General features: G+C 48.6%; 1 protein-coding gene across 8 annotated transcripts in view; it reads right to left on the reverse strand.

Annotated features, from left to right (window-relative positions):
• Nucleotides 1-7,238: 7,238 nt before the first annotated feature.
• Nucleotides 7,239-18,532, reverse strand: part of slc4a2b (solute carrier family 4 member 2b) — a 49,292-nt gene continuing 37,998 nt past the window's right edge. For 7 of the 8 annotated variants that reach the window (XM_060044716.1, XM_060044714.1, XM_060044715.1 and 4 more), the window contains 16 exons: nt 16,994-17,174; nt 16,473-16,608; nt 15,757-15,988; nt 15,533-15,647; nt 14,853-15,037; nt 14,168-14,378; nt 13,645-13,851; nt 13,310-13,458; nt 12,934-13,128; nt 11,934-12,161; nt 11,285-11,374; nt 10,901-11,067; nt 10,492-10,745; nt 10,064-10,233; nt 9,630-9,803; nt 7,239-9,506 (listed from right to left, as the gene is read on the reverse strand). In XM_060044716.1, coding sequence (XP_059900699.1) covers nt 9,426-9,506; nt 9,630-9,803; nt 10,064-10,233; nt 10,492-10,745; nt 10,901-11,067; nt 11,285-11,374; nt 11,934-12,161; nt 12,934-13,128; nt 13,310-13,458; nt 13,645-13,851; nt 14,168-14,378; nt 14,853-15,037; nt 15,533-15,647; nt 15,757-15,988; nt 16,473-16,608; nt 16,994-17,174 — 2,775 coding nt within the window. In that variant the 3' untranslated portion in view covers nt 7,239-9,425. Of the gene's footprint in view, nt 9,507-9,629; nt 9,804-10,063; nt 10,367-10,491; nt 10,746-10,900; nt 11,068-11,284; nt 11,375-11,933; nt 12,162-12,933; nt 13,129-13,309; nt 13,459-13,644; nt 13,852-14,167; nt 14,379-14,852; nt 15,038-15,532; nt 15,648-15,756; nt 15,989-16,472; nt 16,609-16,993; nt 17,175-18,532 lie in introns of those variants that run through there. The other variant, XM_060044720.1, reaches the window with a different exon arrangement.

The following is an 18,532-nucleotide window of genomic DNA, read 5'->3' on the forward strand; positions in this document are numbered from 1 at the left end:
GACATGAGCATGCAGTTGTTGGACGACGAGGTCCACACCGGCCCGGCTGCTCTGGTCCAGCCGGCTGTGTCCGTCGATGGCCTGTGCAGGACACAGCAGCACCCCGATCGCCAACACCACCCACAGCAAGACACACATGTTCTGTTCTGTCTGTTCAAAGCTCCTCGACTGAGGAGTTTCTCCACAGGCAGCTCGGGATAAACATCAAACAGCAGGTCCCAGCAGATCCCAAACAGAAACCTCCCTCCCCTCTGCTCCCTGCTCCCTCCTCCTCCACCATAACAAACCCTGAAAGCCCCAACACACCCCTTTTAGTTCCAGGCACCGCTTAGTCTGAAACTGGATAGACACATTTCCGAGAAACAAGGCCTTATCAAAACATATCCACAGGGCAAGATGTTATAGTCACAGCCGTGTCCTGACACATTTCACTGTTTAATGGCTATTCGTTTTGCTTCTTTGTTTGTTACACAGGATGTAAAAACCTAAAACAAAGACACGTTTCTGAGAAATGATCGGCCTATAGAGAACCCAAATCAGTAGGCCCATCAATATTATGAATATATTTAGGTGTTTTACGAGGCCTTTGTTCCTATCCTATGAGGTTAAGCACAAACATCTGTCACCATCAGAAAGAGATCAAAGGATCTGTAAGGCGTAGCAACGTTCCTTAGTTAAAATCTGTTAAACAGCTGTGTATTCTGACAGCCAGCACATATGGGTCTAGAGTAGACAAGAGTGTTTGATCAGTAACCTAGGGCTCCTAGTCCCTCTGCTTTACAGCAATCTAAACAGAAGATGGATTATGTTCTGATTTCACGCTTGCTGTGTTCTACCTCAGCCAGTAGGTTTTGCTGTTCCTCCGAGCGTTTCACCACTGACTCATGAACTCTTAGGGTTCAGCCCATGCTTTGAAAGGAGTTCAACAGATGATTTAGACTCAGAGTATGGAGAAGGGTATTTCTAGGCTGTGAACCAGACAACAGGGAAGCTTATGTTTATTTTAATCTGGCATATGTATCTGGCCCCTCTCCAGTTAGGACAGATGTCCAGCAGATTTGTATCTTATAATGGGCCCATTTTATAAGATGACTATTTAGAGGAGCGCCGAATTGGAGAGCCATTGAGGCATTTTCAGGATAAAAACAAGCAGCCAAACCTCTTGGAGCACACGCTTAGTAGCTAGAGTGTACGGTATGCAGCCAATAGAGTGTCAGTTCAGGAAGATATCAAAAATGGTAGTCGTTCCGCTCACGTAACTTAGTGTCTGGTAGTGGTTCAACCGCCATCTCCTAATGTACAACATCCAAAACATTCAAAATACAGACATTTTAAGTGTTTTAAATTATGAGCCACCAACATGAGGGTCTCAGCTTGGGCTGAGTCTCCATTTCACCGCTGAACACTTTGTACACGGCACAGTCTATCAGAGACAGAAGAAGTACACAAAGCAACATAAAACACGTTTGACAAGGTGATATGTTGTATAATGAACTTTCAGAATTTAGCTGGTCTTACTTTCTTTCTTTCCTGAAGGGGCATGTCTGTGTGTGGGCAGGGCCCATGCCTTTAGTATACCTGCAGGAAGGCCTCGCCCCACACTGAGGAGTTGCTCCCCAGGAAGCCCGGGAAAAACAATACTACAGGTCCCAACGGATCCCAAACAAGATCCTCCCTTCCTCCCAGAACCTCCAACATAATAGACCCTGGCACAGCAGTCTTAAACTGATAGACAAGTTTCTGAGGAGTTACCAATGCAAGACCTAGTTGATGCATTAAAATGCGTCTTGATATAATTTGTAGCAAGAAATAAGCATTTTAGTTTCACGATTGTTCTTCAGTGAATGTATGGGATATTTTGTATGTTAGCTAATGCAACCACCAGCCATGTGGATTCGGCCAAGAAGATAGAAGACCAAAACCCTGCTGCTACCCCATAAACCACACAGCTTGCCTGTTGTTTGAATCAAAGTCTTTGAGTTGTGCAGTCGTCTGGGTTGTTCGGTTTTATTTTGTGTAACTGATGATTTTCTTTAAATGAAGTTATTCTTCTTCTTTGTTACGGACAGGCAAACTGCAGGGCCAAAAGGAAGTTGATGTCTGCTTAGCTTCCAACGAAAAAAAAAGTTTATTTTATAAATACATTTAATGTAACATCATGAACAATTTTTCCTGAAAGGTTTTTGAGGTGTGAATGCAAACAATAGTAAAAGGGAGACTTAAAAAGTAAGATTCAAATTACCAACAAAGGGGTGAGACATACAGGGTGCGAAGCTAAACTACATTCATGGGAACACAGAATGATATGGGATTGGGATAGAGACTTCAGATCCCTTTGATAGGAAAAGGGGCATTAAGAAATCCTTAAATAATCCATATGGAGGCTCTAGCCCTGAAGGAATAGACATATTCAGTAGGTGACTAGGGGTCAAGGACACTTGGGAAAAGTTTGGGGAACCCGTATTAAACTATTCCTTTAACAATGATCCATGATCCCATCTTTTAAAGTGAACTGCAAAATTAAGCAGGAAAGGATTGCATTCTACCCGATAAATTACTTTAATAACTTATCTATGATCAAAATTGTATTTGATAATATTCTGTCCCAACTAATGGCTGCAGCCCTGATAAAACTAGCAAGGACAAGTTTCTCAGAAACGATCAGAGGAGGAGTTTTATTAGTCCTTTATTCCATTCCTATAAGGCTTACCAGAAACATCTTACGTCACCGAAGAAAGAGATTACGATCAAAGATACATTTACAAATATCAATTTGCTGTAAGTATTGAGTCTTGTGTCCGAAATGTCCAAAAAGCATTTTTACAGAGTCAATACTTTACAGAATACACTACAATATTTGATAAATGTTCCGCAGAATATAAAAGAGCACAGTGCAAAAGAATATGTGCTATGGGAAGGAATTCCAAAAAGGTCACTATAGTGTGAAGACTTGAAACTCTCCCAACATGTCATGCCCCTATGGAGGCCAGTAGAGTGGGAGCTCCACTGCTGTAGCCCATCTCATTACAGTGGTTTATTCTGGCTGTCTTCATGACCTGGCAGCAAACAAACAACAACAACAACACATGCTTTCATTAACCCCAACAACAGGTCATTCAATATGACGAGGTTTGAATATGATTCCAGTGCATAAAGTAAATACTGTGTGCTGACCTCGGTCAGAGCCGGTCTGTGGATGCAGTGGATGTAGGGCTTGGGTGTGGCCTCCACGACCCCGTTGTAGGTTTTGTAGCACACGGCACAATCGATTAACGGCTAAATGGATACAACAACACCAAATGAGTCACAACACGCAGGTTCATTCGTATGAGATTACATCTGCACTACATTATTTACGGGGAAAGCTAATGTGTGAAAGAGAACGTGATGTCCTCCCTACTTACCCTGTCGTTTCTGAACGGACAGTTGCTTGTGTCTACGGTTCCTTTGGAGCACTTTGTCGCCTTCAGGACGAAGTTGTGGTAGATGTAGGCCACGTCAAACCCGGGCTACAGACGTAGAGAAGCAGGTATTAGTCCATATAAAGTCAATATGATGATACCATAATATAGCCTAACGTTACACATCAAACCGCCAACACAACCACACGGTTGGACCGTATAACGGTAACATTTGTGGTGGGTCATTGAACCGTTAGTGGACTGCGTTACTCGGACGTCTCCTACCTGGATGTCGGACTTCGACAGGCTCTTGAAGAAGAGAAAATGATGGTTGATTCCGACGTGAGAGTTCAGCTGCTCCAGCGTCAGGTCCACTCCCTTCTTGTATGTTTCATGGAGCAGGTCGTACGCCTCGTTAGCCCCGGCGGACACGAGGAGAGTCCCCGCAGCTAGAAGCCATAACAACGCAGCCGCCATCTCGCTCTCTCTCCCCGACTCTGACTAGACTTGAGCGACTGGAGGATTACGCTGCCAGGATAACAACCTCCACCCCCTTACCCCGACACAAACATCCCCACACAACACACCCATCTCCACACCACCCCCTTACTCCCAACACAACCAGCCCTACCACACCCCCTTAGCCCCACCACCCCGGCTCCGTACCCCCAACACACACAGCCACACCACCCCACCACCCCTTACCCCCAACAGATCCATTTCCACCACTCCCAACCCAAACACACCCAGCCCACATGGGAACAACACGACTAAAAAGACAGCAGAGCAATGTAATAAAGGAATTCCCCCTCCAGAGGATTTATTAAGTGTTATCTTATTTTATATATTTTAACCTCCTAGACAAGTGGTTCCCAACCTTTGATACCACTAAATTGTCAACAGTAGACAATAATCATGGAATAACCGTTCTCGGAATTATGGTCATACTTTATTTACTGAACTATATTTATAATATTTATTTTTTCTTATTTTAAATCTTTATTTCAAGAATAAAATCCAATGCAACATTGACGTCGGGCACCCAAAGCTGACTTAAATGAACCTATTTGAAGAGTGGTTGTTGGTCGATCAGAGGTCGGTTCAGTTTGGTACACAGCAGCGACGTTTGGGGTCGGCAACCTATGGCACGCGTGCCACGGTTGGCACGCCGCAGAATAAACACTGGCACGGCACCTCAGTGTTATTACGATACTCACTTTATCTGTCCCGTTTAAAAAAGAAAAAAAAGAAAAAAAGCCGGCTTTTGACTGCCGGCACTAGGACCCGGAGGACACCACTGGAATTTATGTTGGAGTGTGGCCATTGGTCAGGTTGCAGCGGGAGAATTTCAGATCAAATTGTCTGAAATTCAAGCGCACTGTCCGCTGTCTTCGTGCTGACATAAATTAATGACAGAGCGTGATATTGTGAACAATGGCCACACCCGCTGCAGCTAAAACTAGGCCATTTCAGTGCTGCTGGACACAAGAGTTTGGTTTTGTATTTGTGAAGGACCGTGCTGTGTGCATTTTATGCTGTGAGAATGTTGTGTGCAGAACGTCAAGTGTTAAGCGTCATTTTGAGACGAACCACGAGAAGACCTTCAAAGACCAAGCAGACTAATTAGAGTCAATCAAATGTGCTGTGTCCAGATATGAAAAACAACCTTGCTCCTTCAAGGTTTTTACCACTGCTAAAGATCATGGGACAGAAGCAAGTTATCGCATTGCGCATTGCATTGCAAAGCATGGGAAGCCGTTTACAGATGGCGAATTTATTAAGGAGGTTAACAACGGAGCACTCTGAGGCATGTTTGCAACTCAAAGTAGGCCTAACTAACTACAAGCCACAGATCACAGAGCTCAGTCAAGCAAAGCAGGGCCAGGGATCACACTGACTGTCTGGTAGGCATCTGATAATTTGATGTTGCTTCAGCTAGTTTTAGTTCAAATGTGTAGCTATTTTTCAGTCTTTGAAATGTTGATGTGGCTATTTTGTTAAGAATACAGATACTGTTATTGTTGAGAATCAAATTCCAGGTATATTGGGAAGGAAAATGTATTTTGTGGCATAATTGATCTTTGCGTTATTGTTGATAAAAGCCAGGGATCACACTGACTGTCTGGTAGGCATCTGATAATTTGATGTTGCCTCAGCCTACACTAGTTTTTGTTTAAATGTGTAGCTGTTTTTCAGTCTTTGAAATATTGATGTGGCTATTTTGTTAAGAATACAGATACTGTTATTGTTGAGAATAAAATTCCAGGTATATTGGAAAAAATAAAAAAATTGTGACATAATTTAACTTTGCGTTATTGTTGATAATGGCACACTAGATGAGAAGAAAATTTCAAACTGGCACTCCATGTCACAAAGGTTGCCGACCCCTCTAGCCCTAGTGGTGTGTTTATATAATGACTGCAGTACCTCCCCGAGCCTCTGAGGAATTATGTTGAATGAGCCTCCAGTGTCCTCACGGTAGTGACGGTTTCGATTGATTGTTAAACCCAGCTAACTCACAGCTGACAGTAACTGTCCATCAAAAAGAAAAAGAAAAATAAATTTATTTTTTTAATAATTTCAACAAATACAGAAGGTCACTATTTAGAAGATTAGGAAAGTCGGTCTAGTGTTTGTCAAAAATATGTGTCCCCTATATCGGCAAGGCCGCCAGGAGCTCCGCTGCTGTAGCCCATCTCGTTACAGTAGTTCACTCTCTTCCTCTTCATGGCCTGACAGCAAACACACAAAACATTCATGTTACACCCATGGGACTCGACACTATATAAGATCCAGTGGTTTGAATTTGATCCTAGACTTCCAGTGCAGCGGGTGGATGGAGAAAGCTGAATATGTGAACAGACCTCAGTCAGAGCTGGTTTGCGGATACAGTTGATGTAGGGCTTGGGACTGGCCTGGATCTTACCGGCGATGGTTTTGTAACAAATGGCACAGTTGATTTCGGGCTGCATGAATACACAAGAACCACAGACCAGTCACAACAGGCAGCTCAATTAAAAGATTGAACCTCTAATACTTTCTCTACAGAGAAGGAGAAGGTGCGTCTATTCTACATACCTTGATGTTCCTGAAGGGACAGTTGCTGGTGTCCACGGTTCCTTTGGGACACTGTGTTGCTTTCATGTAGAAGTTGTGATAGAGGTCACATCATTCCCTGGCTACAGGGAACCTGCCCCTCCGCTCGGAAGACTTGTCAAGGGCGCAAGGTGATGTCGAGTCGCCTAGGTCGGCTCTGATCCGGCCGATATATATTTTTAAAGAAATGTGGAATAATAGGATTGTTTTTAGTAGTTTGTGTCCTCTTTTGTATTAATATCCATACATCAGCTTTGTAGAGGGAGGCGATTTGATTAGCTGCAGTATGCGTCTACAAAGACTAGTCCCCTATACGTTAGACACGCCCTCGGTCATCCGTCGACGGACGCATGTAGTGTGAACAAGGCTCCTACCTGGATGTCAGACTGTCCCAGGCCCTTGAAGTAGAGAAGGAGACGCTTTACTCCGGCACGAGAGTTGCGCATCTCCAACACCATGTCCACCCCCAACTTGAATTTGCTAGGCAGCCGGTCGTAAGCCTCCTGAGCCCCTGCAGACCCCAGCAGAGTTCCCACACAGACAAGCAATAGGAACACAGTCGCCATCTCTCCGTCTCTCCCTCCAGACTAGCGCCCAAACCATACAAATCAACAATCCCCTATTAAACCCGACCACACCCACACCGAAAAAAAGGAAACAACTTTCATAGCTGAACCATTTCAGTGATTACACAACATGCTACAACTTGAAGAAAAATGAAACCACGGCATGAAACGGACAGAATAAATAAAAAATTATCTTTATTTGCCATCAATATTTGAACCAATTATGTACAAGGTAAATTCTGTCTTTGTATTGCGTTTTTTTTTTTAAATGGAACAATATAGCATTTACTTCTGACAAACTGGTCACATTCAGATTAACACAATCCACAGGCCAGATACACACACACACACACACACACACACACACACACACACACACACACACACACACACACACACACACACACACACACACACACACACACACACACACACACACACACACACACCTTCATTAAACCTTTTTTCTTTACATATTCAATCTTAGCTTCACTCCTGTAACAATGCATTTGGATAAACACACATAGTAAAAATAACAACTTGTGCTGATCACTCTTCAAACATTTTTAAATCAAAAGATACATACTGTACGGACACTGTACGGTTGAAGGGCATTCAAAACGTTTAATTTAGATACATTTCAGTATGTGACGTATACCAACAGGTTTCTCTTGTGATGGTATGGGAGATGTACAGAAACATAGGACCAAAGAAAAGAAATAAATCTCAAGTAAACTCTGAGACAAAACATAAGTTCTTATCGGCAATCCTAGCATGAATTAAAAATAATGTTTGACAAGCCTTTGTTTTCAGCAAAGAGATTGGTGCCAAAATTCAAGATTGTCTAGAATCAAGTAGAATTTTGTTAAATAAGTATGATTCTTGAATGAAAGGTTTCTTCTATAAGCATTGCAAAAATAGTTAGTTTCGTTACCAGAGACAAATGTAAAATGAAGTTACAAACACATTGTGGAATGTTGAAAACCAATAGGTCAATAAAAAGGGTTGTGAAATGTCTTGCACAACTTTTTCAAGCTCAGTGCGTGCCAGGACTTGAGATTAATGAACTGATGATCGTTCAGACTAAAAACTAGTACGTCACTACGTTTGGCAATCAAAACAACACAATTATATTTAGTTAGCACCCGCTAACAAAATAACCTTTCAACTTTATTTCACTAAGTGAATAAGTCAGAACACCATGCCACAATGGCTTGGGCAAAATAAAAAATACCAAGCCACTTGACAACAATTTTATTTAGCTACGGTAGATAACCTGTTTTGACGAGTGACTTATATGATCTAGTAACTAGTGTGTACCCTGATGCTTTTATTTATAAGGTTTTGGTACAACAGCAGTACTTATGTCTCAGCAACTTTTATGTCTCCCCCTGTTGGTGAGACGATGTACTGCAGCACCTTCCCCCAGTCACAAACGCAAAGCAACATAGCTAGCTATTCTCTGGCTAAAACTAACGACATTCAGCCAGTTAGTATGCATATAAATACGATTTTGTAAAATACAGAAACATTACATTAAACATCAGTCACAGGGATATATATTTAGGGAGCTACAACAAAGCTAATTAAGGCAACTCTGATTTATTGAGCGGGTATATTAGAGGTCCAGCGGGACGACAGAAATATTACAAATATCTACGTTAAAACACACAGCATTTAGTTCCTCATCCAGATTCTTTGTCTTTTAAAGTGCTGGAAGCTTGAGTGGCTGCGGTCTAAGAGAAGGCAGATAAAGGCAGGAAACAGCCCATATTTCTATTCCTAAGGCGCTTGGTGAGTTAAAATAAATTAAGATGGTAAAAGAGGAATGTGTGACCACTCTAATCCCAGGTTATAATCCTAGTCTGGGTCCAGCATCATAACAATATTATTGCCAGATTTTTAACCTCTCCTCCCCTGGAATATTAACACGGGTCAAAAATGATCTCTGGTGATTAAAAGGCTACTCTAATTTAAACTAAGCCACTATCTTTTAGTCGTTTGTGTTTTTGTGCACACAAGTGTTCCACTATATTAGTACAAGCGGCGCACGGCCGGACTCCTCCTCGATGCCAGCAGCTAACAAGAGAGAAAGGCGTCAGTTGGTGCGAGGTTCGATTGGTTGGGTCTTGAATGGGCTGGTACTTAACTGAACCCATTGTCATGACCCAAGACCCACGTCGTCAGCGGAGCTTCGTCCAATCAGCTTCTGGTCTCGGAATGCTGGACTCAAGGTTTGGGTTTACCTCTTTTAATCACAGTGTATTCTAGGAAAGTGAGTCGGACTCCGGACTCACACAGAATTGGTGGTGTAAGCGTGATCAGTCACCCCCTGGGTCAAGGATGTGGTTGCTGGGCAACGTTAAACTGGCATATGCATGGTGTCATACTCGTCGTGTCCCTCCCGCTCGTCAAACTTTGGCTCTGCGTCGTCGGCGTCCAGCTGGAGGGAGAGAGACAGAGAGATGAACAGAGGGAGAGATGCAGAGAACGAACCACAGTGAGAGATCAACAGATTACGGTCTGGTAGTGGCGCATGGAGGGGTATATCACGGGATGAACTTACACAGATCATCTCTCTGGAGGTGAAGATGCGGGGCAGCAGGAACATCTTGACGGGGACGGTGAGGATGAGGACAAAGGGGAAGGCCAGCGACGCCTCGGTCGACATGACGACCCACAGCGCTGCCAGACACACCAGCTGGATGCAGGTGAACAGGTGCATCCGCAGTGTCCGCACCTGCACAGGACAAACACTGTGACACGCTGCCTAGACCCAATCCATGTAGCATCCCTGTCCATTTAGACCTCTCTTTGAGGACCCTAAACGTAACCAACCAATCAGACCAGAGCAAGGGTAACTATGGTTATTTGTGACATAGGTGTGGACGGTGTGGTACTATATGCTGTAATGCTGAGGGGTGGTTGTAGTAAGCTTGTGGCTGAGTTGTGTTCTGGGTGGTAGTATATGATGTGATGCTGATGGGTTGCCGTGGTTACCTTGCGGACGTAGGTGTGGTCTGGGTGGTATTTGGGCGGCATAAGCAGCAGCATCATGCGCTCGGTGAGCTGGATGCCGTTGAGGGACATGACGCCCATGTAGAGGAAGATCCCAAACAGGACGGCCAGGGGGATCTGCCTCAGCAGCTCCCCGATCACAATGGACAGTCCTGGGGAGGGGACACGGAGCAATCAACACATGCCTCTGGTGGGCACTTCCTGCTTTACAAAGTAAAAGTCCTGCCTTGGTTTGGATTCCCAACTGAAGCTCTCAGCCCAGGTTATGGACACTCATAAGAAAACCTGCATTGGTGTTTGAAGGAAATCATAAATAATAATAACGGCCATGAAAATGAAGACCAATAAATATAACCATACCATTAAATTGATAAAACAATACAAATGTTTCCGCGACAGTGCCCACTCACCGACCAGGATGGCCACGAGCAGACCCGTGACCCTCTGCTCCTTCACTTCCTGGATGCGGGGCTTGTCGCCGGGGGCGACGGCCTTGCTCATGACGGTGAGGGCGTTGGCATGGGTGACGGAGCGCACAGTGGCGGCTGCCATCCAGGGCAGGCCGAACAGCGCAGAGAAGCCCCCCAGCACCACGATGAGGAAGAGGTCCAGGTGGAACCCCGAGCCCTTCACCAGCATTCGCTCCTTCTTACTCACGATCAACCTGGACACACAGAGGTACACACATGGTCACTTCTCACACTAGACCGTCTGTCGGTAACACAGCAGCACAGGCAGCTCCACCGGCCTTTATCTGCAGGGACCCTCTAGCCTAAACACCGCTGGTGGTCCCGCTAGTGGCGGTCCGGGTCCACTCACGTGGTGATCTGGGTCTCCATGAAGATGAGGATGAAGACCAGGAGGGCCGGCAGCGCGCAGGCGAACATCATCCAGATGGGGAAGGGCTTGACGACGCCCAGAGGGTTGATGAACCAGCCCCTCTTGTCCGGACTGGTGACCGAGAAACCACTGGGGACACTCAGCTTCTACAGGGCGGGAGGGGCGGAGAGGGAGAGAGTGGGATGTAAGGACAGAGGAAGAGGAAAACGGATGGATTGAGAGAGACACAGAAACAGAACGAGTAGGAGGTGGAGAAAGAAGAACCATGGGATGATGTGGAGTTACAGTATGTGGTTCTTTGTGGGGGGATAGGTAGATAGGTAGGTTAGGGTCGTAGGCAGATCAGTAGGTAGATGTACGTACTTGTGTGTACGTGTCCTCGACACAGTAATCCAACAGCACGGTGATGAGGATGGCGATGGGGACTCCGAAGTCTCCGATAACCCTACGGAACTGATCGACCAACACGCAGCAGTCAGACAAGACCGCCCCGCTCCCCCGGCGTCACGGGGACCTCCCCTCTTACACACAATGCATTGTGGGTAAGAGGGGAGGTCCCCGCTCCCCCGGCGTCACGGGGACCTCCCCTCTTACCCACAATGCATTTTTCTTCCCTTTAGCATCTCAACAATGCAAGGTGAAGTAGATTTCTTTTCCAAAACGCAAGATACATAAGATTACTTTTCGTTTGTTCATTGTAATAAAGTTGGGTTAAATACTTAAATTCAGGTACTCTCAGAGGAGCATTCACAACTAAAGGGTGCATTCCCGGCAGAAATGAGACGCTTAAATGCTAGCAGGACCTTTATAGCAGGTCATATAAACGTAGCGGACCAACGCGTGGCCCATTTGCACGCTATGGCTAACACATGCATGAGCTAGCAGCACGCCAGTGGGACGTGTGTTGCCTTACAGTCACACCCTTCATAACGAGGGACACTTCCTAACAAAAGGCCCAGAGGGGTGGAGGGGGAGGAGGGGGAGGAGGGGGAGGCAGGAGGCGTGGGCTCACCCTGCCGGGGAAGAAGGCGCTGTTCTTGAACTTGCGCAGGTAGAAGGCGATGAGGAAGGTCCCCGCCATGAGCACCAGGGACAGCAGTGCCGTGTTGGGCTCGCCCAGCACATTCAGCGGCACCACGGTGCCGTTACCCACGGCGACCAGCGGCACCGTCAGGTTCTGGAGCTCTGAGTCACTACCGTTACCGAGGGAACAGCGCTTCAACGGGTGCTCCTTGAAGATCTGTGAAAGAGATGTCACTAATTCAGTCAGTACATCTACACAAAACATACATCAATAATGTTTAAAACAGCATATAAACACACACAGGATTTAAGTATATATATACCCATTTATAACAATTATAAACATACACAGACAAAAAAGACATCATATATATTCAGCACATAAACATTGAATGTAGCTATATACATACATAAACATACAGTACACACACACACACACACACACACACACACACACACACACACACACACACACACACACACACACACACACACACACACACACACACACACACACACACACACACACACACACACACACACACACACACTGGAGCTATTTCTCAGAAGAACAGCTTTGTCCTCCTTCTGAATTAGATTAGATAACAGTTTACCCAGGCAGGAACCCAGTCACCACTCACAGCCAATCACAGAGCATATTCATCAGTCCAGCTTCCAGATAAGCCCTCGTTATGAAAACATAACCGTTTGAACCCCGAGTTTTGGAACACGTCCAACAAGCACTCACTTAACTTCACCATTATCTGCATAACACACGCACACGCGCACCCAGAAATCAAACCCTGGAATCCGGAGTGAGAGGCTACAAGGCAGAAGACCTCTCCGCATGGTCGTCCACCTTATACCACGTAGACAGGAGGACTAAAGCCTCATGGACCCGGGCCTGTGGGGGATGCTTTCTGCTGTGAGCATTACGATTACCACGAAGAGGACGAGGACAACGATGATGATGATGATGATGAGCATACCCGGCCAAGCTTGATGAAGGTCTCGCAGATGAAGATGAGGGAGATGAGGAAGGAGAAGATCTCCTGGGTGAAGCGGGAGACGAAGCGGACCAGGAAGCTGCCCTCGAACGCCACCATCACCGTGACGATGATGATGAGCCAGAAGCCGATCCAGACCCGGCCCGTCAGGTACTCCACCTCGTTGGCCTTGCAGAACTGGAAACACAACCCCCCACAATGCATCACTCTACTGCACGACACCCGGGTGTCTCTGTAAAACCTTTAAAACACCATCCCCCACGATGGATCGTTACAAAATCAACCACGGCTGAGGCCGTCTGTGAGCCCCTCTCGTACGTGCTGCGATGCTCGCGGAGGACCTAGGCGGGGTACTCACCGTGTAGAAGGCCTCCTCAAACACCAGCAGGGGTCCTGAGAAGCCCACCACCAGGAGGGGCTGGGCCCCCAGCAGCGTGAACACAATGCCCTGCATCGACGTGGAGACGATCAGCTCAGACACACCAATCAGACCCTCCGTCTTCTCCCCTGGAACCAAGTCACCAATCAAGACTTTGTTTGTATCCAAACACAGCGTTTAAGAAACCTGAATTCAGCATCGCACACTTACAAACCATGTAAAACAATACAGGCACACATAGAAATGCCTTTCAAATGAACCGGGTAACAAATAAACACCCCCTCGCCCTTGACGTGTTTGTGTCGGTGTCTCACCCAGCAGTCCTCCGAAGGTGATGGCGGGGGAGAGAGCGGCGAAGTAGATGAAGAGGACGGCGGCGGCGCACTGGGCGTTGAGCGCGTCCTTGAAGTCGCTCAGGTACTTGGGGTAGCGGCGGCGGACGTCCCGGATCAGCCCGCCGAACGGACGGCCCGTTCGCTCCAGGGGGTCGTCCTCTTTCTTGGGGGGCTTCAGCAGGGCCTCTGGGGACCGGGGGGGGGGGGGGGGGGGGGGGGGGGGGACATGTCAGGGTACGGTGGAGCTGCCCCCACCACCTCGGGGTACACCAGAGCACTGCAGCACAGCGTACCCCATATGCGACAGGGATATGCCTGATCATTGGGTGGTTTGATTTCTGACATTTTTAGGTCCAATGTTTTTTACCGCAAACAAAATCTCATCATGTAAAGTGGACCAACACAAGTTTCCCGCAGTTACATTTTTTCTGAATCATCCAATATCAACCCATAGCCGTCTTGTATCCAGGTGGACCCTGGCCTCAGAGGAGCGGACTCTCACCCTTCTCCTCCATGCTCTTGGGCTCCAGCAGCTTGACCTCCTGCTCCTCCCTCTTGCGGAGCATCTCCTTCTGGAAGCGGGAGACCGAGTGCAGCAGCTCGTCCCCGCCCATCTCGGACGGCGGCAGCACGATGCTGAGGTCCAGGAAGCTGTTGATGGCGTTCAGCAGGTCCTGCCTGTCGTCTGCCAGGTAGGCCGCCTCGTGGAAGAGCTGGTCGGGGCCGATGGGGAGGAAGGGGGAGTCAGACGGAGCTAACGGCGAGTCACACAGGATCAATGCTGAGGTCACACTGGGTTCACACCGGGTTCACACTGGGTTCACACTGGGTTCACACCGGGTTCACACCGGGTTCACACCGGGTTCACACCGGGTTCACAGTGGGTTCACAGCGGGTTCACAGCGGGTTCACACTGGGTTCACACTGGGTTCACAGCGGGTTCACACTGGGTTCACACTGGGTTCACAGCGGGTTCACACTGGGTTCACACTGGGTTCACACTGGGTTCACACTGGGTTCACAGCGGGTTCACACTGGGTTCACACTGGGTTCACACTGGGTTCACAGCGGGTTCACACTGGGTTCACACTGGGGATCACTGCATTCACAAGTCTCGACTAAATACCAGGCGCTACAACTTAAGATCTCTAAACCCAAAGTGTATGATGTCAGATTTCATGGCCAACCTTGTCAGACATGAGGGTGGAGATGGATCGTCCAATCTGGTGGTAGTCCATGCTGGTGCTGGGCGGGCCCAGCAGGACGAACAGGAAGCGGACCGGCACCGGGACCTCCAGCACCGAGTCCAGCTCCACCGCCTCCAGCAGCCGCACAAACGCCATGGTGGGCTGCTCCAGGAAGTCAAGGCTGCCTGGAGAACCGGACCAGAAGACACTCAGTACACCACTACGGATCGTAGTACATTGAACAGAACATACACTAGCAGAGCTACTGCCGAATGGGTGGATGGCTGTGGGGGGTCGGGAGGCTAGAGAAGCGATAGGGACGTTGGATGGATGCGGTCATAATGGTGGAAGAACTGTTTGTTGGATGGATGGTAGGTTGTTAAGGGGGTTGGCCCAGGGGATAGATTCTATGTGTATGGTCGCATATGGACTAATTGATTGAAGGATGATGGATAGCGAGATAGATAGATGGAGTGAAGGATGATAGAAATATGGATGAGTGAATAGGTTGATAGACGGATGGCCAGAAGGTCTCGACATCGGCATTGTGTGAAGAGATTTAACAAAGAACACAACATGGCCGCCGTCCCTATTGTCTATGGGATCCTCTAACAAACGGCCCCTTTGAGCGCAGCTAAAGACACTAGCTGCTCTGTGGAGGAGGAGAACAGATCACTGACCCACGAGGACCACCGTGGCCTCTGCGTTCTCGGGGATCTTCTCCAGGAGCTTCAGCTCGTGTTTGGACTTGGAGCGATGCATGGCCCCCAAGGAGGACTCCTTACTCTGGGAAAACTACAGGAAGACATCAGAGCTACCGTCAGAAAACAGGGGGAATCAGGAAAACTGAAACCTCCCCTGATGAGGACCCTGCGACCCATTCAAGGTGAGCCCCCGGACTCACCTGTGCGTCGTTCTTCTCTATGTCGATGTGGAGCTCCGCCTCCCCGGGGACTGTGGTGGAGCCCATGAGGGGGTCTGTGACCGTGGGTTCTGTCGGGTGGGGGTGATGGTGGTTGGAGGGCTGGTGGTGGTGATGGTGGTGGTGGTGGTGGTGGGGGATGAGGCTGCCCAGGCTGGCTGCTGAGATGTTCCTCGGGAAGTGGGGCGTGTGCTCCTTCTCATCGCTCGGATGACTAGAGGAGTGGGTGGAGGGGGAGAGGGAGGGAGGGTGAGAGTGGAGGGAGGGAGGGTGAGAGTGGAGGGGGGAGGGTGAGAGAGGAGGGAGGGAGGGTGAGATAGGAGGAAGGGAGGATGAGAGAGGATGAGAGAGGAGGGAGGGAGGGAGGGTGAGAGGAGGGAGGGAGGATGAGAGAGGAGGGAGGGAGGGAGGGTGAGAGGAGGGAGGGATGGAGGGTGAGAATGGAGGGAGAAGGTAGAAGTAGAGGGAGGGATGGAGGGCAGAGTTAGCAGGAGGAAGGGGGATTGCATAAATGACATAATTTGCCTATAGGGATGTCAATTAGTGTCACCAGAGACAAGACATACAGAATACAAGTAACCCGCGCGCTATCAAGTTGGTCCCGGTCTAACTGGTCCTTGTTTAACTGGTCTAGATGTTACTGGTCTTGGTCTTACTGGGCCTAGTCTAGCTTGTCTAGGTGTCACTGGTCCAGTTACCTGTGTTTCAGCAGCAGGGCCCGCAGGACGTTGGCCCGGTCCTCAGCCTTGATCTGGTCGGAGATGATCATCTGCTCCACCACCTGGTGGGCGATGCCCGGGAGACTCTTCTGGTCAAGGTCCAACAGAACCGCGCCTGGAACAATGTAGAATACAAAGAGCGGATGCCTTCTTAAGACACAGAGTTTTCCACATTCTATATCTTAAGGCTTAATTATGGTTTCACGTTAAGCTAACGCAAGGGGGTTAACGGGCCCATTACGTCCTTACGGACCCTCCTTACGTCCACCACAAGGGCCTGATGTGCGCATCCCAAAAACTGTAACCTTGCGTCGAGGCGATGCAGCAGCAAGGGTTGTGATTGGTCCGCTCACTAAAACCTGATCAACGTGCGTCAACGTGGAACCATAACTAAGCCTTTACTCTCTCTGCTCTTCCTCCCCTTTCTCTCCCTGACAACTTCTTCCTTCAGCTCTTCGTCCTTCCCCACCCCCCATCCTCCTCCTCCTCCTCCTGCTCACCATGGGATATGGTCTTGCGCAGCTCCAGCAGGGATCTGAAGGAGAGCGAGGCGACGTGAGGCTTGCCCCAGCGCTCCGTCTCCTCCTCCACGTCCTCCTCAAACTTGATCCAGCGAGCCGTCTCCTTCCACTGCATCTCCTGATTCTTGTCCATGGTGAGCTCATTCAGCTCCACAAACACCTGGAGGGCACATCACACACACACACACAAAGACAGACACAGAGGGACAGAGGGACAGACAGACAGACAGACAGACAGACAGACAGACAGACAGACAGACAGACAGACAGACACACACAGTGAGTGAGAGGGGGTAGTGGACAGAGGTGAGAGACCGTGCACATCCAAGCTCGTGCTGTCAGGAAGCAGGGGTTACGAGACACACACACGCCAAAGTAAAAGACCTGCCCTGTTGACTGTGGAAGCAAGTTGAAAATACCTTTCAAAGTAAAAGCCTCAGAGCATGTGAATATGATCAGAACAACGACAGCCGACGTGCTTCACTCCGTTCCGGGTTATTCAGGCTCAAAAGACACAACAACACTTCTGATGGGGTCAGTACCGCCGGTTTTAAACCACACACAACCCGACCCATCTCCTGTAGTAGACACACAGGACCTCCACTTAAACAACAAACCAACGACGACATCCACAAAGCTGTTGGCCACCCTGTGAGCCAACCACACTCCCCAGCCCCATGCTACCAGTTCCCCCCCAGCCCTCTCCCCCGTGGTGTTATCCTCCAGAGTCCGGGCGGGGGCCCCCCACACCATGCCCTGACGGCCCGACCGCGCCACACACAGCCCGGGGGCGGGGGTCCGGCGCCTCACCTTCTGCGGCCGCATCTTGAGGAGCTCGGAGAGCAGCAGGGCCTGGGGCCGTGAGGCGGAGCGGAACAGAACCACCGGCTGGGCGGGCAGGGGGGGCCACAGGTCAGAGAGACGTGGGAGCGCTGCTGATCCAGGGACCCGGTCCCACACAGAGGACCGCTGATCCAGACACCAGGACCCACAGAGGTCCACTCCTCACACACACACACACACCTCTACAGGATACCACCTCTGAGCTCTTGTTTACCTGTGGGTCTGTGGGTCGTCGGTGTGTGTGTCCGAATTTGTGTGTGTCGGAATGTGCATGTCTGTGTATTGTTTCTGTGTGTCCGTATGCGTGTGCGTTTCCGAATGTGCATGTCTGTATGTGTGTTTCTGTGTGTTCATATGTGTGTGTCCGTATGTGCGTGTCCGTATGTGCGTGCATGCGTGTGCATATGCTTGTGTGTGTGTGTGTGTGTGTGTGAGTCTGGATGTGAATAAAACATGTCTCACAGTGTCTGGTTACCTGGGCTCATCCCTACGCCCTCCTCTCTCTCTCCCTCTCTATTGGGTGTGTGAAAGGAAAGAAGTAACTCGTTCATTTTTAATGTCGTCCCGGTCCCTGGCCGACCCCCATACAAAAGGAGATAGGGGAGGAGAGGAGGTAAACCAAAGGGGAGGCAAGATTGTAAAGAAAAGAAGAAGAGAGGAAAGTAGGGGAGTGAG

This window comes from Gadus macrocephalus, chromosome 23 (assembly GCF_031168955.1).
Source record: "Gadus macrocephalus chromosome 23, ASM3116895v1".
Taxonomy (NCBI): Eukaryota; Metazoa; Chordata; class Actinopteri; order Gadiformes; family Gadidae; genus Gadus; species Gadus macrocephalus.